This window comes from Aspergillus viridinutans (assembly GCF_018404265.1).
Source record: "Aspergillus viridinutans IFM 47045 DNA, scaffold_2, whole genome shotgun sequence".
NCBI classification, from domain to species: Eukaryota; Fungi; Ascomycota; class Eurotiomycetes; order Eurotiales; family Aspergillaceae; genus Aspergillus; species Aspergillus viridinutans.
In genome coordinates, this window is record NW_025091218.1 from 4,286,855 (window position 1) to 4,299,630 (window position 12,776).

The following is a 12,776-nucleotide window of genomic DNA, read 5'->3' on the forward strand; positions in this document are numbered from 1 at the left end:
ACGCTGTCAGTGATCACGTATGCTAGATTAATCCAGAAAACGCCTATGATATCCATTCTAGCATGTAAGAGTTACGCGGACACAGGCAAGGAAGGGGTAATAATAACTCCAAGAAATCATTGTTTAGGAAATGTGGCGAGCTTCATGGTCGCCCGTGAAAGGTTGAATAGCCAGTTCCTGTCAATGCGCAGCGTCGCAGCTGCCTAGATAGATTTATTATAACCTTCACTATGATTATACACTCTCACTAAATCAAGATATACAGAGGCTACAATATTATATACAGCTCCCACAGCTTATACTCCTTCAACCAGCACCTATTTGGCCTTACATTTTGTCTTCTCCTTACGCAGGGTCAAATGATCGCCGATGGACCCATCATCACCGCGGATAAACTCCCACTTGACCTCCTTCTCACTTAGCACAGTAAGCTTACTGATACCAAAGTGCGTGGTGTCCAGCAAGGCAGTGATATTCTGGAGGCCCTGGCCCTTGCTGAACTCACTGTGGCTCTCAATGTTGCCAGCCATTCCGTTAACGATGTGGGTGATGGATTTGCCGGGGTTGGTGCGGTAAGTGTGGCTGTTGACAATCGACGCCGAATCGATGGTTCCGTTGGCACCGAGGGGGTACATGCGCTCGTACCAGTGGATGTGTCTGTACAAGTCAGTATCTGCGATGAGCGTGGGGAAGGACCGACATACCCAGACAGATAAGCATCGACACCATATTGCAGGAACAATTGCTCAAAGGCAAGACGGAGATTCTTCTGGTAGCTCGAATACGCGGAGCTGTACATGGGCCGGTGGCTCATGACAAACACCCAGGGGGTCTTCTTGCGGTCGACGCTGGCGAGATCGTTCTTCAGCCACTTGTACTGCGCGTAGGACTTGGTATCCTTGAAGCTGCCGTCGACGGCGCCAAAGGGGCCGCTGTCGGTGATGTAGGTCTCCGAGGCCTTGGGGTGGGTCTCGTTTCCCTTGATATCCTCCTGGAACGGCCACTCGGGGCTGTTAGCGAAGTCGGTCTCGCAGTCCATGGAGATGAAGTGAGCGAGGCCGTAGTCGAACGAGTACCAGAAGTTGCCGACACCGCCGGTTTCAGGACCGGGCATGCGGAAGCGGTGCTGGTACGCGGTGAAGTTACTGTACGGGTTAGCTGGTGCCAGAGATTCTGCAGGATGGATCTTACCGTTGGGACGGAGGGCAGGAGTAGTAAGTCAAGTTGGCCTTGGGAGCAGTGCCGTTGGAGATGCCATTGTTCAGATATGCGGTCAAAGTGTTGCCGGGACCATCGAACTCGGCGCACGCAGCCTCGTGGTTACCGGGCAAAACCATGTAGGGCATCTTTAGTGTGATATTTCCCAGCCACTGCTGCCACAGATCCCAGTTGGACTCGTAAAGTACACTCATATCGCCTCCCTGGGGACCACCCTGGTTCGGGATTTCACCCGCCGGCAGAGGCTTCTTGTACTCGTCCGGGACGGGACCACCACCCGGCAGCTCAGTGTTAGTGCCATTGTAGCAGACGGGCCAGTCATCCTCACAGGGCAGGATACCCGAATACCAATCGTCGGCGTAGCTGTTTGCGCTTTTTAGTCACGGTTGACAAGATAGATCGAAGGAGGTATTACCTGATGTCACCGCCGTGCCAGGCAAACGCAGTGCCCTCGTTGGCGGCCTTGACGAGCTGTTTGAACGAGCCCCCTGCATTGGTGTACCCCATGTCATTTAGGACAGCCACACTGAAGGGGCGACGATCTCCCGCGCGCTGAGCAGTCTTGAAGCTCAGAACTTCAGACCGAGTGGTGCCGTTGGCGGCAGGGATCTGGTAGTAGTACGTAGTTCCGGACTCGAGCTTGTCGAGGCTGACCTCGTGGAAAAACTGGCTGCACTGAGTGACGGCTTTGACTTCGGAGCACGATGGCGTGCGGTCGTACCTATAGGGGTTAGCTTCAATTTCCTGCTTCAGTGGCAAGAACGTACGTGTGGGTATATCCATAAGCGACTTGATCGAGGTGCTTGGGATTCTTGCCCCATTTGACGGAAGGGGTCACACCCAGTCCGAACGGCGTCTGGTAGTGAATGTGCATACCATCGGGCAAATAGGACAGCGAAATCACATTGACATTGTTCTTGGGGTTCGCAGTCGCAGGCTTCACAGCAGGAGGTTCCACCAGACGGGGGAATCCCTTTCCATTGCCATTAACGGTGGGATCGACCCAATCGCCAACGGGAACAGCGGGACCAGTGTACGGATAGCTCTCGTCCACCACGGGACGGGCCTGAGCGGCCGTCGCAGCAAGGGCGACAAGAAGAGCCGAGACGGTGGTTGTCTTCATTTTGCTACCTCAATGAAGAGCGTTGATCGATTGACAGATTTTTGATCCATCGAAGCGATGGACTGACTTAAATCAGTCCAGCTGCTTATCTACCTAGGTATTTGTTGGAGACGCAATCTCCGACGGAAGTCCGTTATCAAAAGCGAGTCACACGTGCAGATGCGGAGATTAGCAATTGGCCAAGAGTCCAAGACTAACAGGGAAGTAGGTACTAGTGAGCCCGTATCCAGCATATATAACTTGGTAAAGCTTCGGTTAAGCTTGGGCTAGCATGTGTCGGGCGATAGCGATCACCATTGGCTGGTAACGGTCAGGCCAGGCACGCCCAAGTGGAGCAGCCGAGATAACAATGGCCATTGAACCATAATGTATTATTGCTTGTCGTTGATTGGTAGTGACATGTAATGGTACCTGTCTACTAAAGCATATCCTGGACTAAGTCATAATGATGATATAGGTCTCGAATGCGATGTTGCCTAAGTATATCTAGTGGACTTTTGAGAAGGCCGTGATTCTCTTCTATTCTGTTGACCGTATATCAATTCCTCCCAATACCATTGGCCTTAGTCGCTCATTCTAAGCGAGATAGATGGGATCATTGACAGATCTAGTGATTTTAAAATGTTTGGCGGTGGACCGGCAAAAAGGGTATACCGTCATGATTTCCGAAAGCGGAAGGTGTTCGCACTCTCGGCTCCAGCGGAACATGAGGCTTGAAAAACGGATCGGCAATCTGCATGAGTAAATAGATCTTATCTTGAAAGATCATCCCGAGAAAAGAGCCGGATCAAACTGAAATTGATTCCTTGATTGCGTTCCATGTGCGCGGTACATAGACACTGCCATCCTTATATCCATGTCCATCGGGCCCGCCGGTCGTTTTATTGAGCACCTGTGCCATGCTTTCCTGGTCTACAGAGCGGCCCATATTCTCGTTAGGAAAATACTGAGGGTAAGCGAGACTCTCGACGAGCATATTGATGGTCCATGGACATGCAGGAAGATAATTCCCGTGTTGAGGCCGTTGTGATCTTTCGTTGCGACGAAATGGATATTATCGAGATCGAAAGGGGGAGAAAGATCTCAGCGGGCACCGCACCATTGAGAATAATCGAGTCAGCGTCAACCTACCTGTCGCAGTCAGTACATACACTCTCTCCAGCCTGGTATGGTAGGCATACATCAACCGGTCCACCCTCTCCCCCGGGGGTTTGGCCAGTTGGGCTTCCCGTACAGCATCGACACCTTGGCTATTCGACTCGTTGAGAAGTTGGGAGATGCCTCCTGCCAGGATAGCGAAGCGTACGACTGGTTTAGAAGCCAGACGAAGCATAGGATGGAGAGAATAATGAATGTGATGAAAAGTGGACGGTGGCGGGTTTAACGCATAGCGCGGACGACCATAGTTATCACATAAATTAAACGCGCCCACAGGATACAATAATGGAGATGAAGAGGAGAAGACGGTCTCCATCTGCTGTTGAAAGTGGTGGTTGTCGGAGTGCATCCGGTGTCGCCGCATTTGGTCATCCTCAACCACGGCCTCATTTGTCGCATATCCAAGGAACTGAATCATTCAAACACAGTAGGCTTCTTAGGCTTCTTGTTTATATCTCAAATGTACAAGATATAGACCGCGAGCTGTATATACCACCATTGGTGGTTCACCTAATCCCTTGGGGGTCTGATTTTAGTCTGAGAGTCTTGCGGACTCACATTTTGCAGGATAACATCAGCTGCTCAAGTAACTTTACGCAAAGGATAATAAGAGGCCGGCTAAACTGAAGTCATTCAGATTTCAAATCATAATTCGACAGCTTTAATACATGAACGTCGAACGCTTCCGCGTAGGATCATGAATTACTTGAGATACATCCTGGCTCGTATCTGGACGTCCTATCCCACACTAGAGGGGCTCTCTATTGATCCAATTCGTGTATCTCGATCAACACGACGCGAGAGATCCAACGCATATGTGCTTGAGGGTCGAGGCTCTATAGGTCAGTAGCGGTCAACCATGAGCTAGAGCAACACTCAAAGATGACAGTGGCCCGACAATCCATCCGCTACTCCAGGCAGAGTGTTACTGGTGGCTTGGTACTGCATACTGCATGTGCATTGCTTGAATGTAGAGTAATTGACGTCGTACAACCTCGGTTCATTGGATGCTCCATTGGCAAATTTAGCACTCTGCCAGTTGCTGAAACACCGTCGGTAGTTGTACCCCTCAAGTAAGCGGTTGGAAGCTTTATAGGCTGTAGGTTATGTTGCTATGCCCTGCAGTCCTACGTTAATATCACATGTGGTTCTGCTTCTTGTTGTAACACAGTGAGATGAGACGATGATTCCCGAGCGTTGCACAGTTCCTGAGAGCAAGTACACCGAGTCAAAATGATTGCTTTCACGGACATGGTAGGTGTCATTGTAGTGGTCAGTGTCCTGGACAATATGCTGGTGGCTGTGACCCTGAGTATGCTACTGCTGCACTTGTGGGTTTAGTACAGACATGTATCTATGGAGGCTGAGGGGATTGAGGTCATGACAGTGAAGCTATAGTTAGTTTGCAATGAAGAGGATTCAAAAATTCCATGGTGTATGCGCTTAGTATGATAAACGCACGGCCTATTAAGGATCTACTCTACTAGGGGCTTGTGAAAACAACCCTACAACGGTTGCATCCATGCAGATTGTTAACCACCTTGTTCCGGGAAGGCAGTGTGTCAGAAGTTTAATATTGCCGGAATAAATCAAGGTGGCACAAAGGTTGTGGATATAGATATCATGGTAGACATGAGACCGTTCAATTAAATATCTGATAATTCAACTGTCCACAGCGATTATGCAGCAGATGTCAGATATTATTATTATTTGAGAGTCAAGAGACAGATGAGAAATCGGCTAGATAGAAGACTCCATTTCCGGATTCCCAGCTTCTCTCTCCATATCGAAGCTCGGTCTTTGCATTACGGTATAGCAACGTCACTTATATAAAAACTTCGAGGCTTGCAGAGATGGGATGCAGCATGTGGACAGGTCCATGTAGCATACCATTCTGCTATCAGATATGCCTTGCGACACAGAGTTGCTTCCAGCCCACCTGCCTAGCTAAGGACGGACTAATGAGGGTCTACCAGTTCGGATGCATCAATCGCGCCATTGCAGCAACTCCCGGCTGTACCGGAGGCGTCGTGGACATTGGATGCTTTTGCGAATCCTCTGATTTCGTGACTGGGGCTTGCTCATGCGCCGCCGATAATGCCTGCAGTGCGAACGATTGTACCAGACTGACGGCAGCCTTTCAAGTAGGTTGCGGTTTGGCTCGGTCTCCCATTGGAGGTGGGGGGGGGGGGGGTGATGGGATTTAGCTGAGAGTATGTAAAGTCGGTGAAGCGTTGGGTGTTCTAAGGTGCTCCGAGCATAATCGATTAGTTCTACACTCCATCCGCATCAATGGCTCTTTTGGTGCCGAATGTTCGAGGCCTACGATTGCAGGGATAACTAGACTCCGAGTCCTCCTTGTTCTAGGACGGTGGGTTGCTGTATTGGTCAAATATCGTTGTCAATTGTGGTATTCAAATTATTAGCAATTATACATGAGATACAGTCACTATTCAAAGTTGCGGTTTCTAATAGCAGAAGCGCTCATCGTTTCCCTCATTATTCCCGAAGTGTGTTACGGAATGCTTCACAATCTATGAACTGTCAACAATCCATAACGAACTTGCATGAGAACCAACATACCTTTCTCATCATGAAAGACAATTGCCAACTGTCTTATGTGGCGACCTGAACTCGACATTGACATGGTTGAGTGGCGTGAATCGTTCGACATCATGCTGCCGACACTTCCCATCGAGTTCCGTCTCGTGATGGCCCCTCCCTGCAGTTGAAGCCTGGTTGATAGCTTCGAGTACCTGAGTTCAACGAATCCGTCCACTGTCAAATTTAGTAACTGCACAGTAGATTCGACAGCTCCTAAAGGCATGGTACATACAAGGCCATTCCAAAAAGCCCATCTTTACATTCGAACCTAGCTTGAGTTTGCCAAAGTAGAGTAAACTCCGCGCTGATGTGAGCGGGTCCTGGAGGACACGAATAGTTTCAAGCGAGCAGTGTTCCTCGACGCCATCGGCGTTGATATACTTGACGTCCCCGCAGTAGAGAATGTTTCGCCCTAGGAGTATGCTCTGGAAAGCGACAAAGTCTGGATCCGATTAGGGGCTGTAGTTCTAAATGCAATAGTGGTACTCACCAGCCTTCTTCCGACAGATATATACCGGCGAGATGGCATATCTCTCGACAGCACCATTCGACTCGATCTTAACACGGTGAGATCCCTGAAAGCATATCCTGAACGGACTGGTCGGGTCGTTGACAACATGAGCACTCTCGATATATGGAATCATGGAGCTCTGGGCTCCTCGGAATGTGGCTTCGTGTATCCGATGAGTTATGTTCACGGCGCCAGTCACATCTGTTGCCTCGATGAAGCCAACATCGCGCGTACGGTGATGCAGGTAGACGTTTATTGTGCATTTAACCGGTTTGTGTAATTCGTGGTTCTTGAGATTCGGATCCGGAAAATGCCTGTCTCTATATAAGCAAGCCGCAAATACACCTATACCTCCTGACTGAACACTTACATCACCACAGGACATTGCGTCTTCACTGCCGTGCACCGGTAGCGAGTACTGATGGGCGCATCCAGTGGAGGCGTAGGAGGCGGTTCCCCGGGAGCGTCATCATGCGTCGAGTGTTCCCTCCGTGCCGGGGTGATCGCGCGCTCTTGGTGCAGGAGCTGGAATTTAACCCAGTCGCTGAATTTCTCCCACTCATCAATCTCCCTGTTCAAGATTCGCGCAGGCTCCTTGGGTTTAGTAGGTGCATTCAACGCCAGTTGACCAGGAACGGTGACATGTTTGAACCCAGCCTGATTCAAGGCGCCACGAATATCCGATCGGATCTGGTCTAGGAAGCCAACGACTGGCATGTCACGGCGCATTATAAGGTGCTCTAGCTTGTGGGAGACATCTTGGATGCGCACAAGGGGCTTCGAGTCCCGCTCGTCGGACCTTGAACCAGGAAATTCGAGCAAGGGTGACTGCTGTTCCGTGTCCCGTAACCGTGGCAAAGCTCGCTGGCCAAGTTCGGACAAGAGCCGGCTTTCCAGAGTATTGTCTCCGTTGTTGGAAGTATGTCCTGGCATGCATTGGCGGAGGATGAACGATATCTGTAGGCTCATGATTCTGCAAGGTCAGTCAGTAACGGTTCGGGATTTATCGCGGATCGGTCTTCAGGATACTTAATTGCACGCAGAATTTCCAAATTATCCTGCCTATTTTCCTGCCTATTCTGTTTCTGTATATCAATCACTGTATTGGTTGCCATCAAGTTCGCTAGCTGGACATTCCGCTCGAGCGCGCGGCGCAGTCGTTCGGCTTCTTTGCGTTCTATCGGCCATGAGACTTGATGGAAAAGGGTCTTGACTTTGTCCGAAACTTTGTGCCATTGTAAAGGTTCTTTCGGTCCGCCTGAATGTATATTGCTGGCTAGTCTTTGGTGCTTCTTGACGAATTCGGTGCATTCGATGATAGTCTGCTGATACGACTGACCAAGGGCGACCCTCTTGGAGACTGGGACATCTTTCTCTGCCTCTTGTAACTCTTCGATGGTTGCTCTCATCAACTCGAACTCTGCTTTGAACTGTGTGAAATCAACCTTGGCATTTTGAGTCCCGTCAGCGATACACTTGTAGACATCCCAGGCGATCTTGGCGGCTTGTAACACATCTCCGGCGCTCCAGCCGAAGCTCATCCCGTATAACGTCGATAGTTAAACAATAGCTCAGACTTTCACAAGGTAGTAATGCCGAAGAGGATCAGGTTACATCCGTGGATCATCTAAAGTGGAACTCGAAGACGGAGCATGGGCCAGGGGGAGAAACGACACGCGAACTGGTCCCCACCCTTTCTGATAGCCTTGCCCAAGCACTGACAGGCTGGCGGCTCAAAATACGCCTGCCTCCCACGGGTGGCGAAAGAATACATGTCTCGTCAGCAGCATGTCAATGGGCGCTTTGTGGCAGTGAAGGGCATTCATCATATACACAATCATCCATCACACGTGGTGGCGCCAAGGGGACTAGAGTCTAGACTACGGAGTAGGATCGATGGCTTCGTACTCCCGGTCCAATAGCCGCCGTCGTCGACACAACGTGCATCCTTCCAACGGTGTCTTTGGCGAAGACCTTCGGCAATTTCAATTCAGTCGTTAATATCTAGCCTATCGTCTCGAGTTGCAGTTTGACAAATGTCTCGGGTCTGTGCAGGGATGCCGGCCTCGTGGTCCACAGGGCACATTCAAGTCGACTCCGCCCCTGGATTTTGATAGGGGAGATTGTGTGGCTGTTGCCCGTCGTTCGTATTTTTGCCTGGGCGAACTCCTTCCAAAAGTATGAGCTCAGCTCTCTGACTCTGGAAAAGGGTCGTCAGCCCTGTCTTGATAATGATTTAGGAGCAGGATGGCTGCCAGTCGGCAGCGGATAAGTCATTGTGTCTTTGCTTTCTTGAATCCTGATTCAGTCCCTAAGTTAATACACTATCCCGCAATATGCGATATCCCCGCTTAGCCGCTCTGGGACTGCGATTCTACCCATGGAAGGAATATCAGGACTTCCGGCACCATACGGTGAGGATCCATGGATACAAAAGCTTAGCCATGAATCAGTTGCTAACCGTAAGAGTAGCCCGCTCAAAGACATGCCTACATCATCGGTAGACTTGAAAGCGCTCGACGACGGGAATGGATGTGGATCGTGGTCGTCGCAGGTCTCGGCTTCTTCACTGATGCATACGGTGTACGTGACGGCACCATCGGACAGGATTCATGAACTGACTTTGCAGATCTTCTCTGTAAACATGGTTCTACCCATGATGAACATTGTCTATTGGAACCATTCGAACTGGAACGAGCCCAATGCAGTCCGACATGACTATGAGGTGGCTCTCAGTATAGTCACTCTAGGCGGTGTTCTTCTTGGCCAGATCGCCTTTGGCGTCGCTGCGGACATCTGGGGACGAAGCAAGATGTACGGCATGGAGTTGGTTATTCTGATCTTCGCCACTCTGGGACTGGCATTATCGTCTTCCGGGGCCGAGAACTCCATGTCTGCTATCGCCCTTTTCTTATTTTGGCGTGGACTGCTCGGTATTGGTTTGGGTGGGGATTATCCTCTGTCAGCAGTCATTTGTTCTGAGTAAGATCCTTTTCGGCATCTCGTGAGCGTAGCTGATGATCTCAGGTTTGCGCCCACTCGACTACGTGGGCGACTACTTGCAACGGTCTTCTTTTGTCAGTCCCTCGGACAGCTCGCTGCGCAACTGGTTGCTCTCGTCGCGGTGGCGGGCTTCAAACACCGTCTCCCCACCGACCCTAATACGACCACATGTACAGGAAACTGTATCCGAAGTCTTGACACCATCTGGCGGCTGCTTGTCGGACTAGGAGCAGTGCCTGCCTTTATCGCATTGTGGTTCCGACTGACGATCATCGAGTCCCCTCGCTATACAGCAGAAGTCACCAAAGACAGTCTTCAGGCCGTCAATGACGTATCGCAATTCTACCAACGTGTTAGCATTGACAGTGCATCAGTGAACAGTGTAGAACCACCCTCTCCGCAGTCAGGTTCATTCCGACTATCGCCGACCCAATCAGCAGACCAACAGCCCGACCAGCCTGATTCTGCTGTCCCATTTGCGGAACAAGATGCCACCTCCCCATTGGCAATTTGGAAAGACTTCAAAGTCTTCCTCAGGCAGAAGGACAACTTCAGGAAACTGGCTGCCACATCCCTCTGCTGGTTCTGTCTGGACCTCCCCTTCTACGGCCTAGGGCTCATCAGTCCGCGGCTCACGCGAACCATCTGGTTCGGAAGCAAGCTGCCCCGGACTAGTTTGTATCAGCTACTTTTTCAGACAGCGTGGCAGAGTATTGTTGTTGTTTCCTCTGGCGCTATCGTGGGTAATCTGCTGTCAATCCTGGCGATCGATAAACTGGGTCGGCGCAATATCCAGCTGAACGGATTCTTCTGGCTATTTTTACTGAATGTGGTTATTGGCGCTTCGTTTCAGCATCTGGTGAAACAAGATGACCCATCGGCATTGGTGGTGTTGTATATTATCTGCCAGATATTTTTCAACTTTGGTGAGTATATCCTTGCACCATGTCCCTGACCTTGCTAACATGCTACCTAGGACCCAACGCAACAACATATATGGTAAGTCTCCCAACCCTCGCATTCAGGAAATAAGCTGACCGTCAGCTCCCCGCTGAACTCTTTCCAACTCGATTCCGCTGCACCTGCCACGGCATCGCGGCCGCCTTTGGCAAACTCGGCTCGGTCCTTGCGCAGTGTTTCCTGGCATATGTGGATTTCGGGAACGGGGCGGACTATACCAACGTACCGGATTGGTTGGGATATGCTCTTCTCTGGTAGGCTCCTTTCAGATAGGATTTGTGGTGATTTCCACTGACAAGCGGCTAGTCTATCTTTATTCATGCTCATGGGCCTACTCATCACATATTTCTTCATCCCTGATGTCCGAGACAAGGACGGACGCATCAAGTCCTTGGAGGAACTGACAGATGGGATGATGCCAGATGCCGAGTTTTCACAGGCTGTGATGAATGGATATGTTGGACGTGGATCAAGCCCAGAGATGACTCAAGTTGATGGGGATAGTGTTGGAGTATAATGCCGGATAGTTGCTGTGTTATTATCTGGCATTAATAGGCCCGCTCACAATTGTACATGGGTTTCCGTTTCACCTTTTCACCAGTCGCTATCAATCATAAGCATATGCTCTCTGGGCAGATATGGATCACTGCGTAATAGTACAAGGTAAATCGCATGCGAAGAGTGTATTCTCCTTGCATTCAGATGGGAAGTAGAGATGAGGTGATGGTTAAGGATTATCATGCCACTAATCTATCGGAGGTGTTCGGGACGCTTAAAATAGTACGTAATGCTAGCCATCGGAAATAAATGTCTTGGAGTCCCAAAGGCAATCTAAGTGGAGCCAATCCGATGCCTCTGACCCACCAGATCAGCAACCATAATGGGTTTTCGTATTCGTACTGTTCACCTTCTTGGGCATGTTGGTCCATACCATCGGTGGGCAGACGCGAAAATCGTAGTTGAGCACTGCGAGTTTCAGCCATATGAGGCTTTTTCTGGGCACATCCAGGCACGATGTGCTCATAAAAGGATCTGCCTATGATCCTGCAATGTACAGCCGGAGACCAGCATTAGTATTGCCCAAGCAGTGTTGGCTTACCGATAATGCAAGATCCTTCTGCAAATTTACTCCCTATGAGTTGATGTTGGTCGTAAACCCTAAACTACGGGCGAAATCTTTTTCTACCATTTTTTCCCTGCTCTTCCCTCTTTTTTCTTGTCCTCTGAGGGAGATGGATCCGGAAGCTCAATGGACACTTCACCTTAATGGGGCACACAGGAAAGAGCTTCTTGGATCCACAACAGACCTTATAGACTGGACAGTCTCTGTAGCAACTTATAGAGGTTCCTAATTTACATTAGCCCAGTTGAGGTGGAAAGCTGAGATCCGCTGCTCGTAGTTCGTACCAATGACCGATTCGGGTCACCTAGCTAGCTACGCTCTATGACAAAGTGATGTTTCAGGGGGGGTTTAAAGATGTTCAAGCTGGCAAATTGTACGAAGTACCTTGATGAACTTTGTTTCTACGGCATCCAGACCAACATGACAAATTCAAGAATGCCAGCTAGCTACCATCAATCAGATACGTAGTAGCTGGAGTGGAGCAGCAGGAGCAGCCGGAGCACTGGATGACTTTCACTGGTTATATTTGTTCTCCATGTCCACCCTTTCTTTCTTCAACGATTAATTCAAATTTGAAAGACAGTAAGCTGTCTGACCCAGGATTTCACTCCAGACTCCTCCCAATCCGTGTTCTAACTACTGCAGCTGCGTCCGTTTCCCTTTGCTATCCAGGTCATGGCATTCAAGCTTTACCACTACGCTCCTTCCGCAGGTGCGGCTGTTACGTTTGCCGCAATTTTCGGGTTAACCACAGTTGTCCATATATGGCAGATGGCAAAGACAAGGGCTTGGTTCATGACTGCCTTCATTATAGGTGGCTTTTGTGTGTAGTTCCCTCCTTGCGTGGTCGAGATTGATGATACTAGATGTGAGGCTAGTGTCCGGGGTATGGCTTACACAGGCTGACACAATTGCTCATCGTAGTCGAGGCTATTGGCTACCTCTGCAGATACATCAGTGCAAAGCAGACCCCAAACTGGACGACAAAGCCGTATATAGGGCAGAGCTTGCTGCTTCTCCTTGCTCCAGCGCTGTTCGCCGCGTCTGTGTACATGATCCTGGGCCGGATTATTCGA

The 12,776-nt window shown here is 50.0% G+C and overlaps 3 protein-coding genes across 3 annotated transcripts; 1 reads left to right on the forward strand and 2 right to left on the reverse strand.

Moving 5' to 3' along the window:
* Positions 1–317: 317 nt before the first annotated feature.
* On the reverse strand, positions 318–2,341 carry Aspvir_004916 (purple acid phosphatase family protein; the record flags this gene model as incomplete). The annotated part of the gene is made up of 5 exons (XM_043268138.1): positions 318–657; positions 705–1,145; positions 1,192–1,581; positions 1,634–1,939; positions 1,986–2,341. The coding sequence occupies 5 exons, from the start codon at positions 2,339–2,341 to the stop codon at positions 318–320; spliced, it is 1,833 nt and encodes a 610-aa protein (XP_043124073.1).
* A 3,657-nt stretch (positions 2,342–5,998) lies between these two features.
* Positions 5,999–8,155, reverse strand: Aspvir_004917 (uncharacterized protein; the record flags this gene model as incomplete). Its single annotated transcript, XM_043268139.1, has 6 exons — positions 5,999–6,033; positions 6,083–6,277; positions 6,336–6,545; positions 6,594–6,928; positions 6,985–7,587; positions 7,644–8,155. 6 exons carry the CDS (start codon positions 8,153–8,155, stop codon positions 5,999–6,001), a joined length of 1,890 nt encoding a protein of 629 aa, XP_043124074.1.
* A 795-nt stretch (positions 8,156–8,950) lies between these two features.
* Aspvir_004918 (phosphate permease) lies at positions 8,951–11,094 on the forward strand (the record flags this gene model as incomplete). Its single annotated transcript, XM_043268140.1, has 7 exons — positions 8,951–9,028; positions 9,087–9,197; positions 9,244–9,596; positions 9,642–10,543; positions 10,594–10,616; positions 10,662–10,831; positions 10,884–11,094. The coding sequence occupies 7 exons, from the start codon at positions 8,951–8,953 to the stop codon at positions 11,092–11,094; spliced, it is 1,848 nt and encodes a 615-aa protein (XP_043124075.1).
* Positions 11,095–12,776: the final 1,682 nt, after the last annotated feature.